The sequence below is a fragment of the Gobius niger genome (assembly GCF_951799975.1).
Source record: "Gobius niger genome assembly, chromosome: 8".
Classification (NCBI taxonomy): domain Eukaryota; kingdom Metazoa; phylum Chordata; class Actinopteri; order Gobiiformes; family Gobiidae; genus Gobius; species Gobius niger.
Window position 1 is genome coordinate 11,639,671 of NC_136859.1, and position 23,184 is coordinate 11,662,854.

General features: G+C 40.7%; 4 protein-coding genes across 6 annotated transcripts; 2 read left to right on the plus strand and 2 right to left on the minus strand.

Moving 5' to 3' along the window:
• Positions 1-385: 385 nt before the first annotated feature.
• epn1a (epsin 1a) lies at positions 386-13,054 on the plus strand. Of its 2 annotated transcripts, XM_079560834.1 has the most exons (12): positions 386-441; positions 2,201-2,366; positions 2,974-3,075; positions 4,867-5,025; positions 5,658-5,786; positions 7,066-7,186; positions 7,674-7,831; positions 9,185-9,268; positions 9,337-9,622; positions 10,051-10,212; positions 10,413-10,655; positions 11,415-13,054. In XM_079560834.1, the coding sequence occupies exons 3-12, from the start codon at positions 3,007-3,009 to the stop codon at positions 11,870-11,872; spliced, it is 1,869 nt and encodes a 622-aa protein (XP_079416960.1). In that variant the 5' UTR covers positions 386-441; positions 2,201-2,366; positions 2,974-3,006; the 3' UTR covers positions 11,873-13,054. The 2 variants fall into 2 exon arrangements, with proteins under 2 accessions (XP_079416960.1, XP_079416961.1); XM_079560835.1 differs by lacking the exon at positions 10,051-10,212.
• foxj2 (forkhead box J2) lies at positions 12,001-17,537 on the minus strand. Of its 2 annotated transcripts, none has more exons than XM_079560837.1 (10): positions 17,296-17,537; positions 16,704-17,050; positions 16,171-16,245; positions 16,014-16,097; positions 15,796-15,942; positions 14,896-15,337; positions 14,555-14,728; positions 14,361-14,462; positions 13,534-13,869; positions 12,001-13,465 (listed from the first exon to the last, which is right to left on the minus strand). In XM_079560837.1, exons 2-10 carry the CDS (start codon positions 17,025-17,027, stop codon positions 13,353-13,355), a joined length of 1,797 nt encoding a protein of 598 aa, XP_079416963.1. In that variant the 5' UTR covers positions 17,028-17,050; positions 17,296-17,537; the 3' UTR covers positions 12,001-13,352. The 2 variants fall into 2 exon arrangements, with proteins under 2 accessions (XP_079416963.1, XP_079416962.1); XM_079560836.1 differs by having other exon boundaries at positions 14,361-14,465.
• A 149-nt stretch (positions 17,538-17,686) lies between these two features.
• On the minus strand, positions 17,687-19,851 carry isoc2 (isochorismatase domain containing 2). The gene is made up of 7 exons (XM_079561167.1): positions 19,771-19,851; positions 19,554-19,641; positions 19,322-19,446; positions 18,857-19,069; positions 18,666-18,736; positions 18,472-18,589; positions 17,687-17,820 (listed from the first exon to the last, which is right to left on the minus strand). Coding segments are annotated over exons 2-7 (594 nt in total). The 5' UTR covers positions 19,555-19,641; positions 19,771-19,851; the 3' UTR covers positions 17,687-17,754.
• A 62-nt stretch (positions 19,852-19,913) lies between these two features.
• On the plus strand, positions 19,914-21,480 carry atg12 (ATG12 autophagy related 12 homolog). The gene is made up of 4 exons (XM_079561168.1): positions 19,914-20,074; positions 20,655-20,791; positions 21,147-21,209; positions 21,304-21,480. Exons 1-4 carry the CDS (start codon positions 19,981-19,983, stop codon positions 21,361-21,363), a joined length of 354 nt encoding a protein of 117 aa, XP_079417294.1. The 5' UTR covers positions 19,914-19,980; the 3' UTR covers positions 21,364-21,480.
• The last annotated feature ends 1,704 nt before the right edge of the window (positions 21,481-23,184 follow it).

Consider the following 23,184-nt stretch of genomic DNA (forward strand, 5'->3'; position numbering starts at 1 on the left):
ATAAATCAACTGTCCACAGGCCTGATTGTGTTTTTAGAGGCAGGAAGTCTATCCTTTTGCACTTGATAGTAATAATGTTTGAACTGTTGTTTTATTTTATTTTTTGTTTGTTTTTTCTTCTTTTCTCTAAAGTGTGCCTTCCTTTGGTTAACTTAACTATAATCTGTGAAAATGCTATTGCCTAAACACTGATCTAAATATTTTCTGTAAAAAAGGCATAAAAGGTGCCAAACAGTTTTTTTTTTTTAAATCTATTCACCATTACAATAATAATCCGTAGCCCTTCTTCTCCTGGAGCCCCGTCTGGTGTCCACAGGTTCAGTGCATGTGGAGCTATGGTCCCATCAGCAAAACAAAGCTGCAGGAGGTGCGGTCTTTCCTGTGGCGGAGAACGGAAGCGGAAATTCGGCCATCTCCTCGGTACATCCAAGCTCCAAGAGGGTCAGTGACAACTTCATTTGGATATTTTTTTGAGTGATCAGTCACCGACAAGTTTGGACACATGTGCTCGTAATTTTAGCGACTGGCTTTCGCATTGTCGTAAATTTGTCGCGGCGGTTTAGAAAGCGTGTTCAGACCTGCAGCCCCTGTGGTATTTACGAAACAGCTGAAGCCAGCTAAAGCACAGCTAGCATGCTACTCCTCGAGCTGCAAGTTACTGGTTTATCTCCTGTAAACTGTACGAGATTATTATGCTTTTTTCGTTATGTGTGCGACCTCTGGACCCTGCAAATGTTTACTTTTCTCTGATCTGGTCGGTCACCTGGTTTAATGTTTTATTTTTGTAATTTCCTCAGAGCTAAGTTAGCAAACTGTTTAGCTTAGGTGTGGATGGTGACTGCGAGAAGGACTAGCTGAACTGTTGACAGCTCATTCAGTATTACCGCAACATGATGATTTGTCGAGATTGTATTTATTTACGTCTCGCGTTTTGCCGGAGACTGCTAAACTCCTGGATCGTTTTCTCTGTGAACATGGTGTCCACTGTGTCAAAGTGATTTTATCCTTGCAGTGCGCCTTCGTGGGCTGCTTGTTTGCATAGGCGAGTGTCGGTGTCATGAGTGCCACACTTCACTGCTCCTGCCTAGGTGTGACCAGAGATGTCACGATGATTCCCCTTTTAGTCCTGGCTTAGAGCAAGTTCAAGACCCGGGTTAGAACTAGTTTCAGCCTGGGTTGATACATGATCACTTATACATTAGCCATAGTTTGGTCCTGTCTTGTCACAGTCCTGATATTTGCATTAAACATACTTGAGATTTAGAAATGTCTTGGCCTCTTGAACCTCCATAGCATGGCCTTGTCCAGAGTTTGTCACTTTTGGCTTTGTGCAGTGTGTGCTACTGTTATCTGCTGGATCTGGGTGGAGGTCTGTGGTTTTAGACAAGTCTTAAAAAGTTATCAGCATTTTTTTTGGATTTTCACTGGCCATGACTTACCTATTCAGTAAAATGTATCGCTTAATAAAGTTATAAAGATAAAAATAAGATTATTAAGTTGTAAAATTATATTATTATGAGTACAAGGTTCCCTTAATGGGTTATCGTCCTCTGTTATTTCACTATTGACTTTAAATTATGGTGATAATTATTGGCAAACACAGTGTGGGTAGTGTTATGGTAGGTAGAAAGTGGATGATGGAACTGAATGTGAGACCATTTTGACTGGTTGTTGTTGTTAAAGTCAAGGCCTTGGTGGCTGTTGGTGAGAGAACATTTATGTAGCGGAATATATGTTCACTTCAGTCTTACTCAGTTGTTCCACCTGCTGCGGCAGACTGTATAGTTTTACTTTCACCTGCCGCTGGGTAAACTAGAAGAAAAAATCAACATGCCAGCTGTACTGTAGTGTCAGTAAACGCGGAACTCTACTGTATGATCACTGCGAGATGGATATTACCTGTGGGTTTCTTATCATGGATTAGCTGCATGAACTTTGGCATAGAGCTCACGGAGTTTTAAACTGACTTTTGCAATGATTGCCTGCCTGGCGTCCAATTGTGAAACATGTTGTTTTAACTCTGTCGCCCACAACTTAAGGATGTTCTTATGTGCGGTGCATTTTCTATAGGGGGAGGTTCACATTATTGTAAAGTCTTTTGTGTTTTTAAATGTGCACTGAATCTTAATTTTAAAACAAAAATAAGATTCAGACGGCTTTGTCTGTTTATGACCAGTTAATACCAGTCGTTTCTCCACAGATTTCGTCCTTCTGTGCCCGTGGTTTTGGGGACTCAAATGTTGCCACAGGAAGAAGTAGGCACCCTGAGCAGGCGTAGAAGTCCATAAATGAGTGCTGTAAAAGGAAGAGCAACTGAAAGACGCCAAAAGGACAGGACCTTCTTCTGCTCAGTCGTTGTGTAACAGGTGCTAAAGACACACTACCTCCCTTCGGCTACACATGTCCACAACAGCCTCATGATTCAAGGCTTTCTGTAGCTATGAATCAATTAGCTGAGCCCCCAATGTCACACATTTATTATCACGGCTAAAGAATCTATTGCAATAATCTTAATGATGATCCTTACAGAGAAGATCATGGGGTTTATTTACGCATGAAACCTACTAGTTCTGTAGTTTTTGACCTTCACTAATAAATAAATTCTTGTTTTTTAGTTAATCTTTCATGTGTTAATTTTCCTGGACATGTTTTTATTTATTAATTTAAATGTGAACTGAATCTTGAATGCATCAGTCACAAATGACAGTACTTCTGAAAAATCACTTGTTGCTGACCATGAGCGGCTTGATATTTTCACCAAAATTCAACTCCAGATTAAAATGATCTGAATTTTAAGTGTCACAACATCTACAAAGCGATTAGCTGAACTCTGAACTGATTTTCACACACTAATTTCACTCTTCACATTGTTGATTTATTAACTTTTTGCCAGTCTTTGCTGCTGCATTGTTGTTCACTTCTGCAAATATAAAATTGTCTCATGTAAAATTGTATACTTATGCTGTTGTTTAGATTGCAAAAGAATTCCTCGTCCAGACGGTTGCCATGTCGACCTCATCGCTACGGCGACAAGTAAAGAACATCGTCCACAATTATTCAGAGGCAGAAATCAAGGTTATTTTTCCAACTTTTCTTTTTTTTTCTTTGTCACCGCATCCGTTACACACACGAATGACAAAGTATAGCGCTCGGGATTGAGTTTTATGAAGCGAGCCAAAATATTATTAACCATAATATTATTTATTATTTCCCTTTGCAATATGCAATTTCTCCATCTGTGAGATCAATAAAGTACCATCTTATCTTATCTTATTTGTATAACACCAAATGACAGAGAGTGGGGGAAGGGATGAGCAGAATAGTTGAAGTTGACGTCCATCTAATCTGATAACGTTCAAAGACTTTTTCGTGGTCTTCTTAATATAGACATGTGAAGTAGTAAAGAAAAAATAGCAAATACTTCTTTATGAATACATTAAAAAATATACCACCAAGAAAAGTAAAGTAGCTAAATAAAGGAAATGAAAAATACTCTCAAGATTGTTATTGCTATTGACAATGCTCCGCCCTAAGAGATAAGACATTTTCATAGAAGTTTCCTTTGAAAGTTAAATAATGTGTGGTATTGATTCCTAGTATGTGCATGTTTTTCTTTTTCTTTTTTTCCAATGCACACACACACACACACACACACACACACACACACACACACACACACAAAAGTAGATAGATAATAGAGAGCCGTGAACTCGTTAAACTGCCACACTGTGGAACACATGTAATTGGTTTAAAGAATGTGCCTCACTGCCCCTGGGAATACCTAGAACACGATGGAGGGTCTCTGTCTCTCAGCTGGCCTGAGAACCCAACGAGTTTAGGGATTGGGAAGTCTTGACCTTAGACTGCTGCCTCTGTACCCCGAACTCAGATAAAGTGGGAGAAAAATGGATGGGATGGACAATCAATCCTACAACACAATCCCGAGCTCTATAACCACTGAAAATGAAACACTTCTCAGCCTTTTCCGCACTTGTCATTGGATGAAGATTGAGCTTATCCAATTCCATTAGCCATTCATATTGTGTGTTCCATTTTTATCTACTGATTTGATTTGTCTGGTAACATGAGACCGTGTAGAGCAATAAAGTTATTTCTTTCAATGATTAATACCATAATCCCTCTGATATGGCAACGCATCAATCAAAGCCATTGTACCACTTGTGACGTCGGAGCAGACAGAAAAAATACGTAGGTAGGAGCAGAAAGAAAATAAGTGTATGTGTGTGATCATTGAGTAATTGTGTTACTGGTCTTTTTGTTGAAGTTATAAACAAATTAATAGCCCTCAGTTGCTGTTTTTATTTGGTGTGTGTAGTTTTCACTTACTGGTATCATGATCCAGTCCAGGTTTGGGTCTTTAATAGTTCTGTTTTAGACAGTTTTTGTACAGATTAATTCCTAATGGCACTTGGAATGCCACTTGTTTCCAATCATTTTTACTATAGGTCGTTCGTTATGGGTTATTCTAAGGCCGATGCCAATTTTGGGGGATTCCGATTTGCACGGCCGATTTTTCCTAATATTCCTGTTTATGATGCTCCTAAATTGTAAAATGGGTCAGTGAATGAACTATGACAGCAGAGGCGCTCTATTGGGGCATAGGGCTGAAATATTCATGTTTAGTTAGTACTTTAGAGGGAGCTTGTTTGAAAACAAACAAACAGCAGATTCTAAAACAAAAAACGGGAGGTCTCTATCACTTTCAGCTCCGGAAATATCGGCCGAGCTGATATCGGCCAATATTGTAAAATACCCAAATATCGGCCTGATTTATCGGTCGACCTCTAATTTTTACTTTGAGTGAAAAGACGGGTCTAAAAATGTTTCTGTTTTTGATTTTGACAGGTTAGAGAGGCCACATCCAACGACCCATGGGGGCCCAGCAGCTCTCTTATGTCGGAGATTGCAGATCTCACCTACAATGTAGTGGCCTTCTCTGAAATAATGAGTATGGTGTGGAAGCGTCTGAACGATCATGGAAAGAACTGGAGACACGTGTATAAGGTGTGCTACAGTAATTATTTACTTTGTTTTATGTGACCTATGATTATATAATTACGTTTTATTGCTGAATGCAAACCAAACCAAACACAAGTAACAAACAGACTTTCAAAACAAGGATCAATCGTTTAAAAACACACACATATACAGGTGCTTGTCACATGATTAGAATATCATGAAAACGTGCATTTACTTCTGTAATACAACTTAAAATGTGAAACTGATATATGATATATACACTCATGCAAGTGACATATGTCAAGCCTTTGTTATAATTTTGATGATTATGGCTTACAGTCCATTTTTAGAATATTCTAATATTCTGAGATTTTTAATTTGGGGTTTTTACAAGCTGAGCCATAATAATCAAAGTAATAACAATAAAGGCTACATATCTCACTTTGCATGTAGTGAGTCTATGTCATATAATAGTTTCACAGTTTAAGTTGAATAACAGAAGTAAAGGCAGTTTTTCATGATATTCTAATTATATGACAAGCACCTACAGGATAATAGAACAGCCATCTGCTTAGATAAAGGTTATGTCTTTTTTTGGCCTGACAGATGTGTTGGTTATTTAGAATTGCATTACTTCTTCATTCATGGTTATTTATTTTTCACTGTGCACTCTTTAGGCAATGACGCTTATGGAGTACCTCATCAAGACGGGTTCAGAACGTGTTGCACAACAGTGTCGAGAAAACATTTACGCAGTGCAGACCCTCAAGGACTTTCAGTACATTGACAGAGACGGCAAGGACCAGGTAATGGGTTCAGACGGGTTTGCATGAGTGAGTAACCCTGCATATTCAGTCTGTCTCCCGTTAAGAGCTCAGAATTGTCTGTTCCACCAGCTGATGTCATGAGATGGAGCTCTTTCTCTCAGTGCTTGTGGCGAAATGCTCATTGTAACCTTTGGCCTTATTTAAAGCAGTTTCTGACCGTTTCTGATGGCATTTCGTGTGCACAGAAATGAGGCTTGAATTATTGCCTTGTTTTCCATACACATTATTCTGGGTTAAAGGAATAGGCCACCGTTTTTACATACTAAGATATGTTCTTACCTCACTTTAGACGTGTTAATATATCCCCGTCTGGTCTTTGTCCGTGCGCTCTGCCAGGCAAACGGAGCACATACCAGCCTCTCCCACATGTCCTATAGCTCCAAAAAAGCTCACGATAGAAGCTACCAAGCTCTTCCACGTGTTCCCTATTTAAATAAAGTTACGTGAAGTGTTTTCATGCGAAGTATATTTACCCAGAAATGTAGCATGTCGATTTTATAAGCAAATAAAAAGGGGGACTATATTGTGAGGCGTAATGATACGAGGAGTAAAACGTCCGCGCAGTAACTCCTAAAGGTTATTGGCGGAAGTGAGCGGGGGAAGTCTTTAGGAGTTACTACGCGGACGCTGTGCTCCTCGTATCATTACGCCTCACAATATAGTCCCCCTTTTTATTTGCTTATAAAATCGACATGCTACATTTCTGGGTAAATATACTTCGCATGAAAACACTTCACGTAACTTTATTTAAATAGGGAACACGTGGAAGAGCTTGGTAGCTTCTATCGTGAGCTTTTTCGGAGCTATGTGACATGTGGGAGAGGCTGCGTATGTGCTCCGTTTGCGTGACAGAGCGCACGGACAAAGACCAGACGGGGATATATTAACTCGACTAAAGTGAGCTAAGAACATATCTTAGTATGTAAAAACGGTGGCCTATTCCTTTAAAAGTGAAATAACAGGGTGTGTATGTCCAAAAGTATTTTGTGTTATAGGACCTTTAAGCACACATGAAAATGTCCTCTCCTTTGGAATGCAAACAATCTAGACAAACTCAGTCAATGACCTACTGTGTAAATATATTAAACAACCATTGAATTTATGGTCTTCTGCAACATTTCTCTTTGGTGTGTTTTGTGCACATGTGAAGTGTTGAAATTCTTTCTACTACATTTTTCTTTTTTACATTGTTTCAGACAAAAACAGTATAATGCAAGTCATTTTCCTCTGCGTTGTTAACTATGTTCGCCTTCCACAGGGGGTGAATGTGAGAGAGAAGGCCAAACAGCTAGTGACTCTTTTAAAAGATGAAGAGCGACTAAGAGAAGAGCGAATCCATGCCCTCAAAACCAAAGAAAAGATGGCACAGACCTCCAGTGGTGAGAATACTGTGTATTTTAAAGTAACATGTCTGATTTACGTGCCTCCTCAAAGCCTCAACTCCTTCATTCCTTAATGTAAATTCTTCCCATGAAAGGCATTATTTTTCTCTCTATTTATTCTCATTGGTCAATGAGTTTGATTGACAGCTTGGAAATTGAGTTGTTGAGGCTTTCAAGAGGCAAATGAACAAAAGATTGGACGCAATAGCAATAATAATGATTTTGAATACACACTAGCCACTTTTCCATTTGGATTTAACCTCACAGCTGCTACAGTTGTGTTCACACATCCTTATACTCTCTAAAACATTAGAGTTTGGACAATTGAGAGTCAATGTGATTAAAATGAATTCAAACAAATCTTACCATGACCACATTCAAATGTTTCATTTTGCATGGTTGAAGAAGAAATTGGCTAGAAACGTGTTAATGAACTTGCCAATGACCAATGACTTGACTAAACTTCCTCCCTTTGTGTCTCCAGCCTCCTCAGCTCCTACAGCGCCCAGTTTAGGGGGCAGTCTGTCGTTAGGGTCCCATTCTGGTGGGGCAGATCCAGAACAGGCATGGCCCCAGAGCTCTGGAGAAGAGGACCTACAGTTACAGCTGGCTTTGGCCATGAGTAAAGAAGAAGCAGAGCAGGTAATGCAAAGGAGAAGGCGCAAAAGTGACCTTCTTATAGAGTCCAAAATAAAGGTTGACACTTAGGTAGACTTTACTTCTTTGTAATGAATTAGGCAACACATTTTATCCACCTCGTCTAAGTATGATGGGAGTGCAGCGTGATTGGTGGTGGCCAGAGAGGTCAAAAACAAGAATCTGAAACATCACTGTTTTTTGGAGTGCAAATTGGTTATTATTACAATGTAAAGCGAACAAATGATTGTGGATATTTTTTTGTATAATTTGGCCATGAAAAGATCTTACATGTACCATACAACGCCATTACGGCCACAACCCTTGATGAAACATATGTTGAGCTAACCACACCTGTCGAATATTGTGCAAAGAATAGATTTTTTCAAAAAGCACTCACTACTGTGTAACTGCCCTGACCTCCACCAGACGAGCGCGGACCCTCTGGAGGATGCAGAGTTCCGATTCGCAGTCACCCTCAGCAAAGAGCTGCAGCAAAAGGTCAGGGGCAGGGGGCGTGCCCAGAGTCCACAGCAGTCAGTCTCTGTCCAAATTCAATCAATCAACAAGCCCGTATTTGTCATGGCTGTTTTAATCCAGATCCAATGTAATGTGATCAAAATCTGAATCTTTGGATGTAAACAATAATCTGTGTAGTTTAGATTTCTTTAAATTGATTGATAATCAACCATACACACACGTGTTCCATAGTTTGCATGACTAATATTTACAATGAACAGTAATAGCATTTTACCCCTTGTTTCCACTAAAATAGCATGTTAAAAGCAAAATTGATTGTTTTATTGCCTTTTGTTTGTTTGTTTGTTTATTTATTTCAGACGTGCAACCAACCAATTGCACTGACCTCTCTCGGCAACAGGGGAGAGAAAAAAAATTAAAATAAAATAAGAAATATATCATATAACAATCTATTTACATGCATACAGTCTGAAAAGGGGAAGGAAGAAGCAAAGCTTATAGAATTCCAACCCCACAAACGGCACCACTCAACATGAAACAACAATATGCAACAATACAACATTTTACAGTAACGATCAATACAATACACCGCAACTTCTCTGTGTGAAGTTCCTGTGTTTTTCGGTCCAGTGTGTTGTTGAGCAGAAATGAGTCAATTCTGGTTTTAGTTTTAATAATTACTGTCGTCATTTCCTGCTTGATAAGATGTAGATTTGTCTGCTGCTCTATGTATCAGTTATGACAAATTAGTTGATATCTTTACAGTTCATCTTTTGACGTTTAAAAGCCTTTCTAAATTCTGAGAAAAACGTTCTTTAACTATCGTCTGTCCTGAGATTGTAGACATTATTCTCATGTATGAGTGTGTGTGATTGGCAGGAGGAGCGTCTGCGCAGAGGGGATGATCTAAGACTGCAGATGGCTTTAGAGGAAAGCAGGAGGGAAAAGCCCAAGGGTGAAGAAGTATGTGCTTAAAGTCTTCAAACCGTTTTAAACACGGTGCTGCTTTCTAACCTGTAATCTTTTATCAGGGTGCGTTGATGGAACTTAGTGCTGTGGACCCCTGGGGGGCCGCTCCTGCCGCCGCTGCCACTGTGGGGTCCGCGGGCCCGTCCCCTCCTCCTTCTGTGTGCGCCGCCCCTGCTCCATCTAACCCATGGGGCGCGCCTCCCCCAGACCCATGGGGCGTGGCCTCTCCAACCTCCCCCACAAACACAGACCCCTGGGGCGGAGGTGCACCCACTGTAGCCCCCCCTCCGGACCCCTGGGCAGAGGCCTCCAACAGAGTCAACAATGTGGATCCATGGGGCGGTTCAGGTAAGAATGTCTACTCACAGAGAGGTCTGTGTGCTGTCAGTGAACAAGGAAGTGAACATCACCCTCACTGTTTCATTCTCACAACAACCTGTTAAATTTATCTCTTCATTCATAAGCAAACTTTCAGGTTGTGTTAACAGAATCACGCATGTTGAAGTCCCTTTCCCTATGTGTCTAAACCAGGACATTGATTGTATCCTCTCGTTTCTACCCAGGACAGACTGTGGTTATGGGTTCAACAGAGCTTTTTAATTGGCGTATACTAGTTATTTACTCTCCCTCCTTTCCTTTTCAAATTATTGGTTCTAATTGAAGAACCAACCGAGAGCCGTGCTGTTGAACCCATCCAAGCTTCCTGGCCATTCCCCTCTATATTCATTGTACTGTACTGTGTTGTGTTAACCCTCCCCTGCGTCACTTCCCTGTAGCTGTGACTACCCCCAGTGCTGACCCATGGGGCCCTTCAGTGCCACCCAGCACGTCCTCCTCCGGGGGGACTGATCTCTGGGCAAGAGACGGGCCTGTCCCTGCCTCTGACCCAGTCACCTCTGACCTCTGGAGTGGCACCGCCAAACATACTAACGGCACAGGTACATCACATGACTCTCCATCAATCAGCCCTCTTCCCGTAGCTTCACTTCATAGTTTAGACTCATCAACAACACAAAGTAGTCGTCCAACATCAGATCTTTGTATTGTAGTCCATTTGTAATCATGTGTGTGTAACCTATGTAAATGGTTTGTTCTACCAAATCTAAATGTTGTAATTTTGTTGCTCAACATCCCTCAGGTGATCCAGAGCGCTGCGGGTCGTCAGCTGCTGCCTGTGACAGCACCGGTTCCCCAGTGCCATTCGATCTTTCGTCTCTGGGATCCTCACTTCCTGTTCGGAAGACTCCTGAATCTTTTTTGGGGCCCAATGCTGCACTGGTGGATCTCGATTCACTTGTGTCGTCTAAACCCAAACCTAAACAGCCACCGCCTCCTTCCATCTCCTCCTCTTCAGCACACAACCCCTTCCTCCAGAACACAGGTGCGCCACTCATGCTTTTACATTTTTTTTTTAACTCAAAGGGACTATACGGAGTTTAAAAAATAAAATAATATGTATTTTCCTCCCACTACATGTTCCAGCCATGTCCTAATGTGTAGAATGAGCTCAGAACTGTTCAACACAACTGCCTCTAAAATCCTGCACTGTCACTCAAAAACTTGTTACTTCGGGTCTGAATTAGCCTGGGCTTAGCCATGCGTAAACTCCGGTCAGTTATAATTTACCTACATTACAACCTACCATTCAGCGAGCGGGGGAGGCGGGTGTTGTAGGTGACGTCAAGCATTTGCACCGCATTTGCTGGTTGTAGTTTGGCAATGGCGGCGGATACGAAAGTAATGGAAGCTCTTCAATCCGTTCTGGCTTGGCTCCCAAATATCCAAAAATTAAAATGCGCAAGGAATGCCCCCAAGAGTTATAATAAAGTTTTGATAGAGTTATGATAGCTGCTTCACTCACTCGGGCACATTACATACGTCACCTCTCCCACCTGATAACGGAGCTCAATTGTGAAGGTCCAGACCCTTGTACGAAACGCAATGAGTATGAGGGTCTGGTAAAACCAGGCTAGGTCCAAATTGCAAGAGCTTAATTTAGAAGGTGCAGTTACACGTATGACCTGAGGTGGCAGTAGTGAGCATAAAATGGCCAACTTGCATCTAGTCTCTTTTTGCAACAAGTCGCTTCCTTTGGATGATCGTTTGAGCTCTTAATTGTAGTTTCTCTCTCTACTTGTAGGCTCCTCTCCTGCTCCAGGGATGGCAGTCACGCCGGGCAGTACTATTTCCAGTCGGGGGGTTTCTCCAACACCTGCCTCTTCAAACCCTTTTGGTGTTGCCCCTTCGATGACCTCCATTTCACCGCAGCCCTCGACCATCGGCCTGAGCGCCCTCCGCACCAGTCCTGTGCCTCCTAACCCCATGCTGGGCTTGGTCCAGCCTGGAATGGGCATGGGGCCCATGAGCATGGGCGCTCCGGGGATGGGCCTGGGCATGATGCAGGCGAGCCCGTTGGGCATGCCTTACAGTGGCCTCTCTCCAATGGCGCCCCCTGGCTCTGGTTTGCTGGGTCCTGGAGGCGCACCCCCTCCACAGCTGATTTTGGGTGGGCCCACGGCAGGAGGAGTTATGGGGGGAGGCGGGGCAGTGGGAGGTGGGGGAGCAACAGGAGCCAGCACCAACCCTTTTCTTCTTTGAGGAAGTGTCACTGCTTTCACCTGCCTGAACCTTTGTCACACCTGCTGCCCCGAGACTCCCCTCAACACAATGTGTCCAAAAATGTCATCTTTCTGTTTCAATAGAAGCGTTTATGTCATTTCAGTTTCTTTAAAGCATTTCATTTCAAAACAAATTTAATTTGTTTCTATCATTTCAAAAGATATTTATTTAGTTTTAATTCATTGCTGTATAATTAGTTTTTTCAGTTCAGTATGTGATGAAGGTAAGCCTGAAAGAGAAGGATAGCAGCTTGTATCCTGCTAAAACTGCACACTATGGGATGGACATGAAGGAAGAGGACATAGCCACTAACAAACTGAGCAGAAAAACTGTTGCACTTACTCTTCCTCTGGAGAAAAGACAGCACTGAACCACTGACAAGTGCAGAACAGATGGATATAGACTGAACACATTAGAGGCATAAGATGGTCAAATGGTTTCATTAATCCACTTTTAATTTAATGTAAAATGTAATTTATTTTCACTTTCAGGAACAAATGAACAAGGAAAATCTAACAAGTGATGCCATTTAAATCAAATACTTTTATGTCCTGATTATTGTATAAAACTAAAGAAAGCCCTGAAATCTGTGATTTGACAAATGACTGAGGATTCTTGTTGAATGTGTGCATTGAATGAATGAAAACATGGATGCTTGTTTGTTGTTTGAAAGTACGCTCTGTGTAAATGCCTGTTTCTGTGTATATGTATCAGTATCTGTCTTCATTTGGTGTCCGATTTTATTTCAGCAACAGAGACGAGGAAAGGCCATCTGTTATTTTAAAAAAAAAGTCACTTGTATTAACATGAGATTATTATGAGCTACTATAAAGGGTCGCACATTTCGTCTGCCAATCTTACAGACCATGCTTTTGTTAGAAGCATTTGGTTGGTCACCAATTTCAGTTGTGACCTCAGCTAGAGGTCCCACCACTGTCCTTGTGTTTCATCTCTAGCAGGGAGTGAACGATGCTTCTTCAAATTATTCAGTGAATGGAAGAAAAAGAAACAGGGACTTGACAACATGCTTCATGCTGTTCTTTTAATTTAGATACATTTGTTATTTTATATCAACATGAAAATATCTTTTATTGAGTAAGGTTGAATTTTGTGTGGTGTTGACTGTGAACATTCACATTTAAAAACGTAAAATGGGGAAAAAAAATCTAAAGAAATTTATGAAATAAAAAACACAGGATATGTTTGACTTGTTTTATGTTTCTGTAGTTTGTCATTAGTGTACATGAACACAACTTTATACATACATTTAAAATGTCAAAAAATTATTCTATATAAGAAACTTTCAACCTTAGTATTAACGAGCTATGACCCATCACATAAAATGCAGCATTCAGTCATGAATGTCAACCCCAAGCGAGCACTCAGAAGCTGGAAGATCAAGGACAGCAAGGCAGTCTGCAATAAGTAATGACCTGAAGCGTCAGCACATAGACCAGGGTCAAATAATCAGTGAGTCCCAGTCAAAATCATCCTGGATCTCCTCACTGTTGCTATGGAGACTCTTTAGAGGTGGGCGTGGCCTGGGGCCGACAGCCTGAGGCTGGACTCCAGCTGAAACACAAAGAAGCAAGTAATCAACAGTCAGACGTAATGAAATAGAAGATAATGCACAAACATACCGTTAGCGTTTGCAGGGTGAATGAACTGAGGTCTCTGCAGCCCCTGAGGGGGCAGGTGCATAGGCTTCCTGGGCTGTGCTCCGTTAGCAGAGGGCGCCACTGGAGCGAAGGGCAGGGGAGAGGGGTGGGTCAGACTGGCCAGAGTTGGTGCAAGATTAGAAGGAAATGGTGAGACGAAAGATGCATTTGAACCAAGGGCCATGGGCGAGTTACTTCCACAGTTGATCATTCCTTTCTGCGTGAAGAAGCGGTTTAAAGAGTCACAGAGCGAGGTGAAGAGGCCAGGGTCCAGTGCCCAGTCACACAACTCCGCTTGCCGCATACTCTCCAGCAAGTCTGGACAGATGCAAAATCAACATTACAATTTTCATGATGGCAAATACACAAAAGCCTACTCTACATTTTTATTTACATTAAAAAAATCATCTGTGTCACTGAAATAAATGCCATCTTAAGCCAGTTAAGTCAGACACAACTTTTACTAAAACATAGTTAACACAATTGTATTCCAGATTAAAAATGTACCCAGAGTTCTATAGTTTGACATTTTTGTGATGTTTATAGTTTCACTTCCTTATTGGACATTGACAGGAAGTGACATAAATAGAGGCAAACAATTTTAATGGGAAATGAGTCAAACTGCTATGGAACATATCTCTGTCACTTCCTGTCATTAGCTTAAAAAATATACATTTTTTGCTGCTCAACATTTCTTGCTGCTTCACTGAAATAAAATGATTATTACTTACAACAGATGCTATCCATCTAAATAAGTCATATTTTCAAACAAGGTCAAATCTGTCATTAGCACTTTAAGTGGGACGAACCTGGATGACCAGTGAGGTCAATGTTTGCCCAGTCCAGACTGCTGGCAATGCGGAAACTCTCCTTTAAAGAATCAGGGTTACTAAACCAGTCTGCGGGAACTGCTGCTAAGACAAAAAAAACAACGAAACTTGACTCACAGGTGCATTTCAGATCAATGCTTGTTTATAGTATGTTTGTGGTTATGAAAACCTACTGTACTGTGTGCGGCGCTCGGCCTCTGAAGCCTGTGCAGCTAGTATGGGGCCTCGCTGAGCCAACGCAGTGGGCGCTGGCTGCACCGGGGCAAGGTAAGGAGAAAGAGGCAGTAGAGTTGGCGTGTGGAGAGGGGTAATGTCATTACTTGCAACATTCAGAGGAGGAACATCTGCTGCAAATAGAGAAAAAAACATATAGTTTTATTATTAGTGACAACACAGTGTCTTATGTTATTCTAGGTTATTTCATGTTTTATTATCAGACTGCTGCATAAGGAAAAGAGTCATTAAAAGAGGTCTGAACTTTCTGAACCCGCTGTAACATAAAGAAAACACTTACACTGTGAGCCACCCCTGTCCCGCATCGTCCTGATGATGGACTTGAAAGATGCATACAAGTCTGGGAGGTTCAACTCGTCAAAGGTGAAACGTAGAGGAACTTCAGTGGGATTCTGACTGACCACAGGAGGAGCACCGGCAGCTGAAGAGACCGCAACAGGGGGGCCGACAGATACAGGGGCGTGGGTGGGAACAGGCTCAGGACAAGGAAAAGAGGAGACTGACACAGGCACCGAATGTTCAGGGAAAGACAATGTAGAGAGAGAGGGCGCCACAGTGGAGGTAGGAATGGACGAAACAGAGAAGTGAGGGGCAGGTGAGTGTGTGGGAGCAAAAGATGTTACTATAGATGAGGGGTGGGTGTGAGAAAGATTGGTCACAGAGGAAACAGATGAATGAGCAACCGTCATGTTTGAACCCAAGCTTACGAAAGGAGATAATTGCTGTAAAATGAGAGGAAAAAAAAGAACATATTACAAGACAGACACTTTCCTACGTTTTATACGCCGTCTTTGAATTGGTCACTTAGATTTAATCTAAACAGAAATGTAATATGTTTGTTATTATTGTATTTTATTTAGCATCTAAGAGACAAACACAGTGCGTTTGAAATAGTGGAAATATATGTTTTTACTCTTTTTTTCCCCCTGTTTGGTTATAGCTAATCCTCATTTTCTTTGATCATGGTTCAGGCCAAGTTTAGTGGGGTTTTTTTAGGTGGTATTTTGGTGGGAGAAGTTCAAGAACCCCTAGATTTTGTTTATTGCAAAAAAGCTGCCTTAACAAGTGCACACTACACAGACAGGCCAACTTCAACCCAGAACGTTCTTACTGTGAGGTTAGAGCAAGTGCTAGGTCTGTGTTTGATTAAATAAATATCACATGGTGACAATAGGGGTACCTTGCATGGGGGAGGAGACAGCGAGTCAGGACGGGGTGACAGCTCCTGAAGAGCAGTCCCTGGTGTGTTTGGAAGATGGTGGTCCATGTGTGATGTTGTTTGAGGACGGTGAGGAGACTGTCCGTGGTCCGACTGGTTATCCCCACCCTGAACCAAAACAGGGAGTTTTGAAATGGTTTTAAGAGTGAAAATGTGAAATAACAAGGTAATAAACATACATCGTCTTCTTCTGCAGGATAAGGTCGTTTAGGAGCTCGCATCTGTGCAAACTCTGCTGGTCCGTCCATGGTCCAGTACGATCCCTATGAAAAGGCGTAATTCAAATTTAAATGCAAATGATTTTAAGAAGCTGTTTCTTATTGATCATTCTTTTACCTTTCCGGGGTCATTCTGAGGGCGAGGAACTTTCCTGAAGCATTTGTTCAGGGACAGGTTGTGTCGGATGGAGTTCTGTCAACACAACAAGGCTCCTATTTAAAACAATAGCCTAAATCAGTGTTTCCCAACCTGGGGTATGGGAACCCCTGTGGGTATTTGAGCATTTAGCAGCTGGTTCACCAGACAAAGGTTGGGAACCACTGCCCTAAATCACTTTTCTTTTATAGCATTCATTAAGTCTGGGAACGCCTCTGGGGAAGACAGAAGGGTTTTTCCGCACCGTTGAAACATGTAAGGTAATTTAACAACTTTTCTTATAACTTTCCTTAAGCAAGACACTAGGTTAAAAGCGTTACCCTAAATCAAACCAGAATATGCTCATTTCAATGACAAACTAAAGCATAGCCAAATGTTATGTTCAGTCACTTGAGTATTTTTAAACATTTAATTTTTACTTCAACTTGAAAAACAGTAATTGCGTCCCAAAAGAGTATTCATTTGTCCATTTATACATGTATGTTTACACTTACTTTCCATCCGCGTCCGGCTCGACTGTAGTAAGGAAAAGTATCACTGATCCAGGTGTAGATGTCATTCAGACTGAGCTTCTTCTCAGGTGCAGCTGCAATCGCCATCGCAATCAGAGTGGCATAGCTGTGAGGAGGCTTCCCTTTGGAGTTTGAATGGGAAAGATCTGGTACAGGGGGCAGGTAGTGGCTCCCCTCTCGTCCCCTCTCTCTCTTCTTGCCCACTTCACCCCCTCCACCTCTCTCCCTTCCAGAGCGCAGGCTACTCATTCCCAGCCGGGGCAACCAGTCGATGCTGGTAAGACTAGAGTTCAACTCAGATGACATTTTTTATGTTTTCAGCCAAGGATCTACAGACAAGAGAAAGTATATTTAATTGTATGCTCAAACTGTGAGTAACATCACACTGAATTCTCAAAGTGTACAACGTATGAAATGACAACCACACTGCCTGTACTTTGAACCAAAGCAAAGTAGAGCCACTAAAAATACTAAGTGTATCACTATCAAAGATTAAACTCAATAAGGCGGAGCAAAAGGTGTGCAGTAGTGACTTAGGCGTTGTATTTTGTAGGTAGGAAAGTCCTTTGCTTACCTCAGTTGTTACTCGAGGCTCAAGGCCTGAAAAAAGTGTTAATATTTGATGTTGTCATTAGTTGTACACAACAAAAGACAAAGTAGAGTTTGTATTTCTCGGTCAAAACTCTTCTTAGCTTTGTGATATTCCATTCATGCCATAGTTTTGAAAAAGTCTGAATAACTTGGGGAAAAATAAACACAAAAACCTATCGAACTGCTTCCTTTTTCTCTCCCTCTCTGCTTACCCTCCCTTTCTGCCTGTACATGAATTACATCACACACTCCTCCCCTTTAGTGACATCATTCTCTGCTCCCGCCTCACGGAGCTTCCCAAGGACTGTACAAGTGTGGAATACTAGAAACAAACTAACAAAGAGAGGATTTGAAAGGATTACACCCAAACCAACTTGGTTAAAGTAGCAGCAATGCTTTATTAAAGCACTTAAATTGTAAGTACAGCATAAATTGTAACTTTTTAGAGGGCACTGAAGAAAGCGAGGAGGCCTGTGTCAGGGGATGGATGGGCCATGAGCTTCTGGATCTGTCAACATAAGAAAAATATAAGTCAACACCAGCAAAATATTATCAACAACTACAACTGTGCTTCAAAACATTAAAACAGCAACTGTGCCAGGATCTAAAATTTGGACGGACAGGGAGAAAACATACACAAATATAAATGCAACACTTTTATTTTTGCTCCCATTATTAATGCGCTGAACTCATGGACACGAAACATCTATATACAGTACGTACATAACTCTCTCAAATATTTGTCTAATCTGTGATAGTGAGCACTTCCCCATTGACGAGAGAATCCATCCCACCTCATGGGTGTGGAATATCAAAACGCTGATGACACAGCATGAATACTGCACGTGTGCCATAGGCTGGCCACAATAAAAATCCAATCTGAAATATTCAGTTTTGCTTCACTGAAAACCAGTCAGTACCTGGTGTGACCATCATTTACCTCACACAGAACAACACAACTCCTTTTCATGTCTTTCAGTTCAGCGCATGAAAAAATGGAGCAAAAACATTAGTGTTGCGTCTATATTTATATTTTAGTTCAGTGTAGTATGCCTGCGTCCTGGCAAGGTGGAAGTTCACACCTAAGTTCATTCGTGGCACCACACATACAATAAAATAAGTTTAAAGTTAATAAGAGTCATTGTGAGAGCTTTTGCACCTCTTTAAAATTTGGGTGTTTTGCATCTTGAACGAGCTGCAATAGAACTGCCTCCGTAGTGGTGAGGAAAGCTCCGCTCTGCTTCAGACGAGAAAGAGCAAACAGCCGGTCGGTTTGACTGCAAAAGGAAACATTAAAAAGGTTAGTTAAAAAAGTTGCACATTATAGTCAAAATACATTGACAGTATACAAACCTTCTGGATGAAACTGCATCTGCCACAATGTGAACTTCAATTCCTTTTTCCAGCAGGTCAAAAGTTGTGCACTGAGGACAAGGTCACTGTCACTTTACAATCACACGCAGCATGTTTCCCCTTTCACACATCTCCATGTTATCAAGATAATAAGAGAGGAATTTCATAAGTGATTGATTATTTAAACTTACCGCAATGCAAGCGTGAGCCTCTATCCCACAGAGGATGGCCTGTTTGGGATTCCCCAGCTCCTGCAGTTGTTTCTCAACAGCCTCTATCATCATGGTGAATGAGGTCTTGGCGTGAGCTGTCAAGTCCTCTGCTCCAAGTTCCGGCACTGTAGGCCCCAGTCCTTTCGGGTACTGCTCCGTCAGAATAGGAGGGATTCCCAGAACCCGACTGGCCTACGAATAGGTAAATATAGTTATATCAACATAGCATGCAATTTGTTGGTGCTTGTTTGAAGTCTCTCAAGGTCACTGAACAAATTAAAAGGAAGCAATCGAATCACTAAAAACACATGTACTGCATAATGAGAGAAAACAAACAACAGGTAGAAACAAAGTTAGGCTATTAGTTGAGACTGTGGTATCCATAATCGATTCATCTAATGGACCATGAAAACCATAGATAAGATCATTGCTACTAAAACCAACCTGGAGCAACCTGGCTGCATTGCTGACAATGTTGGTGAACTGAAAGATGTTTGGTCTGAACTTCTCTTGCATGTCACAAAGGAAGAGCACTGTATCTTTTGTGGAGAGTCTACCAATTTTAGCCACTGCAACAAAAACAATATAGTTATAATGTGCCAATACTGTCGTCAAAAATTGAATATTAAAGCCAAGTAAATAAAACATAACATGCATTTGGACAAACGTAACTTACTGGTGCTGTCTTGTTTGGAGAGATAGAGAACAGGTGCCAACTGGAAAAAAGATCAGTTCTTCCAAGTTGAAGATTATCTAAAATGCAACTGGATGCACATTTGATTAATTTTACACTAAAGTTTGCAAAATGCAATGCAGAACAATATCAAGTGAATCAAAGGAAGGCACGCGATCAGTCTGTAACATACAAAACAGAACAGAGGGAATAAACTTACCTAAAATATGAAACATGTAGCTAAAAGGACGCACGCAAGGGAAAGCTCAATAACTTCCTAGAACAAGCCCCGTCCACAGAACTGCCCAATGACCAATGGGGTTACTCAAATGAATGATGGATGTTTTCGTGAACCACTAGGAAAAGGTTTATCCTGGTTGGACGGCTGCAGTGGGAGGGTTTATTATTTACCCACTGTGGTCACCTGAAGATGTCTGACAATGCAGAATCTCCACCAGAAACGCCAAAAGAAGAGTCACAACCAGCCGCGAACGATGCAGCGATCAGCGAGGAGAAGAAAAAAAGTGCGTACATGTAATTAATATCAATAATACTCGTGTTGATTGAATTTGTTTTCTACCCCTGCGATGTTGTGTTCGAACTAGTTCCGGGAACGACATGATTGACGATAGGATTAGCCAATCGGAAGACTCTCCTGACAGGGTTCAGCCAATCAGCTTCTCACGTTGGGAGTTTGAGCCTGCCCCTGTCAAACCGGCTAACGCTAGTGCTAATGCTAATGAAGCAAAAAAGGCTACATTTCAAAACACCATTAAAATATTTACATGTCAGTGCCAATAGTTGCCATGTTCCCTAAATAGTATACCTAAAAATACCAACATTAGGTATAAAATTCCCAAATCTATAACTACTGCAGTGAATTATGCTGGTCCTTCCTGCATGAAAGTTGATGTTTGTCAGGGCACAACTACTAGTGTTGGTTGGATTTTGATATGTTAGACTCGTGTAAGACCTTATTTAGGCCTAGTTAGTCGAATCCTATTGATTATGTTACATCTGATCATAATTTTATTATTTTTCATTTTGCATCATCACATGTTGAACTCAACAGGAAGCATAAATTAACCTATTATCTTTCCACAGTTGATGTCCTGTTGAAGGCGGTGGGAGACACTCCAATAATGAAGACAAAGAAATGGTCTATGGAGAGGGGGAGGACCGTACAGTCCCTTGCACAGTTCATTTCCAAATTCCTCAAGTTTGATACCAATGAACAGCTGGTGAGAGATTATTTTCTTTAAACAGGTTTCTGTAAACAGAATTGAATTTCATTTGTGTGTAAGAAATCACAAAGGATTGGGATCACCAAAATAATCTTATCACGAAAGTCAACATTATCAAGACTGAATCTCTTAGCTACAAGACAATTTATGCTGACTGGAGTTTAGTTTAGTTATATGGGTAAATTTGTCTAATAACAAAATGATTAACCCTAACAAGTCAAAGCACTTAAGTTAAAATACGGGTTGCATAATATTTGTACATTATGTGAAGTTGTGAAGGCAAACTATTATTAATAATAATTAACAATCAATTGCATTTGTAACATCTCTTTCTTTTCCTTTTTTTCAACAGTTCATTTATGTTAATCAGTCTTTTGCGCCATCACCAGATCAAGAAGTAGGGGTCCTTTTTGATGTGAGTAAATGTGTGAATTCACATGCGATATCAGGATCTATGTTGACAATCTAATTTCATTCAGTTAATTCCCCTTTCCATATCTCTCTTCCAGTGTTTTGGCAGCGATGGAAAGCTGGTTTTACATTATTGTAAGTCTCAAGCCTGGGGATAATAGTCTTGCATTATAGTTAAATGTCTTTTGATAAATTACACAGTGTACATTTGTTTTGTTTTTTGAGAAACTCTATTCGCCTTTTTATATGTACAGATTTATGTAAATAAAGTATTGTGAGCAAATTTCTGAATTGTTTTTTTGTAGATCAAAGAATAAAACATTTATATTTATATCCGTCTAAAGAACCATAAGCTAGGGCTGCACAATTAATTGTAACAGAATAAAGCACACTTTGAATTAATAATCTGAAATTACTTTGGTAATATAACACAAGAAATAATCTGTCGCTTAAGCGTAAAACCTAATATTCCTGTAGTTTAGACCTTTACAAACATGTTCTTAAATTTTTTGGATCAGTTCTGCAGTAAATAATTAGTTTTTGTCTCAAATGTGCAATATGAAAGGAATATTGAATTGAGGCAAAAAGAAATGAAAAGTGAAAATCCAAAATACTTGCTGTGTATTAGATATTTTGTTCAAAAATCATGCAGCTCTACAGTAGGGAGTGGCCTTCAGAAGTACAACTTCATGTAACGCTATTTGGTCCATTTACTGAAGATTAAATGGGTCTAGGTAGAACAGGACAAAAATGTAATGTGGCTGAGCGATTAGAGCTCTTGAAGGTCCCGGGTTCGATTCCCAGACCTTGTGGGCTTTTCTGTGTGGACTTTGCATGTGTCTCTCGCTGTGATGGGTTTTCCCCCATCAACTGACAGCATGCACAATAGGTAAATCCTCCAGTCAGGTGATTCTGACCATCAGCCTGGCATCTAGAGATGGGTGCTAGGGCGCCTTACGGTTTGCCCCAGCAGCCTCGGAGGATGGGTCAAATGCAGAGGACAAATTTTGTTGTATAATGACAAATAAAGCACCTTAAAAAATAGCCTGACAAACTTTTATGTAATAATTGTATTTCCTATTGCACCAGGTAATTCAACTATTATTATTCATTATTTTCTTATGCAAATATTATTATTATATGTTCATGTAATCTGACAACAAGATACCTGGCTAAGGCTCCCCCGTACTCCTAGTTGGGAAACACTTTGTTCAAAGCCTATAAAATAATGCACTACATGAGCTATACATAAAAATGAGAGGGAGGTGAAGAGAGGGGGCACTATAGCCGCAGCTGGACTTACGGGGATTACACGATTCAGGATGCCACATAAACTCCTAAGAAAGACAGAAAATGTAGTGGTTTTCCGCCAGACGCTCCACTGCCTCTGAAGGATTAACGCCTATCTGCGGAGGTTAGGGTCATTGATGCTGAACACACACAGGACCCAGCTCACGATGGTGCAACTAAATATACTTCAATGGATTTTTTATGGACATTATAACGTTTTTTTCCCTAAACATAGAGATGGCATTTTATAATTTCTACATGGAGTATAAAAACTGGTAAGTCTTTGTCACTTTTGTCGATTCCTAAAAAAAACTCTACTTTGACAATTATATAATCAATGTACTTATTCCTTTATATCTATTCAGACATATTTGTTTGGAAGATGAATTTATCTTGATAATACTTCAATGTCAAATACATTCAGATAACTGAAACAGGTTGTACCCACTGCTGCCTACTTTCTATAATGCTGTTAATATTACATCTATGAGCATATGTCTCATATGTAATTTTTTATCCCATCAAATACATGCAGACCATTATAATGCTTTTTATTTAAAGCTGTCTGGATTTATACAAGCTAGATGTAGTATGTTACTTTTGTAATGTGCTTCAAGACGCCTTAAACATGTATACCTGTAAAAATGTAAATAGTAATATCAAGGGCTTGTGTAGAGGGTGTCCAAAGG

What these genes read in the sequence shown, in the direction of transcription:
- isoc2 (XM_079561167.1), bottom strand. An exon ending in ATGCAGCCAGGTTGCTCCAG is followed by an intron (nt 19,070 to 19,321) that starts GTTGGTTTTAGT and finishes ACCTATTCGTAG; the next exon opens with GCCAGTCGGGTTCTGGGAAT. An exon ending in GATGCAGTTTCATCCAGAAG is followed by an intron (nt 18,590 to 18,665) that starts GTTTGTATACTG and finishes TTCCTTTTGCAG; the next exon opens with TCAAACCGACCGGCTGTTTG.
- epn1a (XM_079560834.1), top strand. Translation starts at nt 3,007, where the DNA reads ATGTCGACCTCATCGCTACGGCGACAAGTAAAGAACATCGTCCACAAT. An exon ending in ACTGGAGACACGTGTATAAG is followed by an intron (nt 5,026 to 5,657) that starts GTGTGCTACAGT and finishes TGCACTCTTTAG; the next exon opens with GCAATGACGCTTATGGAGTA. An exon ending in AAAAGCCCAAGGGTGAAGAA is followed by an intron (nt 9,269 to 9,336) that starts GTATGTGCTTAA and finishes ATCTTTTATCAG; the next exon opens with GGTGCGTTGATGGAACTTAG.
- foxj2 (XM_079560836.1), bottom strand. Translation starts at nt 17,027, where the DNA reads ATGTCATCTGAGTTGAACTCTAGTCTTACCAGCATCGACTGGTTGCCC. An exon ending in GAGCCGGACGCGGATGGAAA is followed by an intron (nt 16,246 to 16,703) that starts GTAAGTGTAAAC and finishes TTGTGTTGACAG; the next exon opens with AACTCCATCCGACACAACCT. An exon ending in TCACCCTGCAAACGCTAACG is followed by an intron (nt 13,466 to 13,533) that starts GTATGTTTGTGC and finishes TTTGTGTTTCAG; the next exon opens with CTGGAGTCCAGCCTCAGGCT.
- atg12 (XM_079561168.1), top strand. Translation starts at nt 19,981, where the DNA reads ATGTCTGACAATGCAGAATCTCCACCAGAAACGCCAAAAGAAGAGTCA. An exon ending in CAGCGAGGAGAAGAAAAAAA is followed by an intron (nt 20,075 to 20,654) that starts GTGCGTACATGT and finishes ATCTTTCCACAG; the next exon opens with TTGATGTCCTGTTGAAGGCG. An exon ending in AAGTAGGGGTCCTTTTTGAT is followed by an intron (nt 21,210 to 21,303) that starts GTGAGTAAATGT and finishes TCTCTCTTCCAG; the next exon opens with TGTTTTGGCAGCGATGGAAA.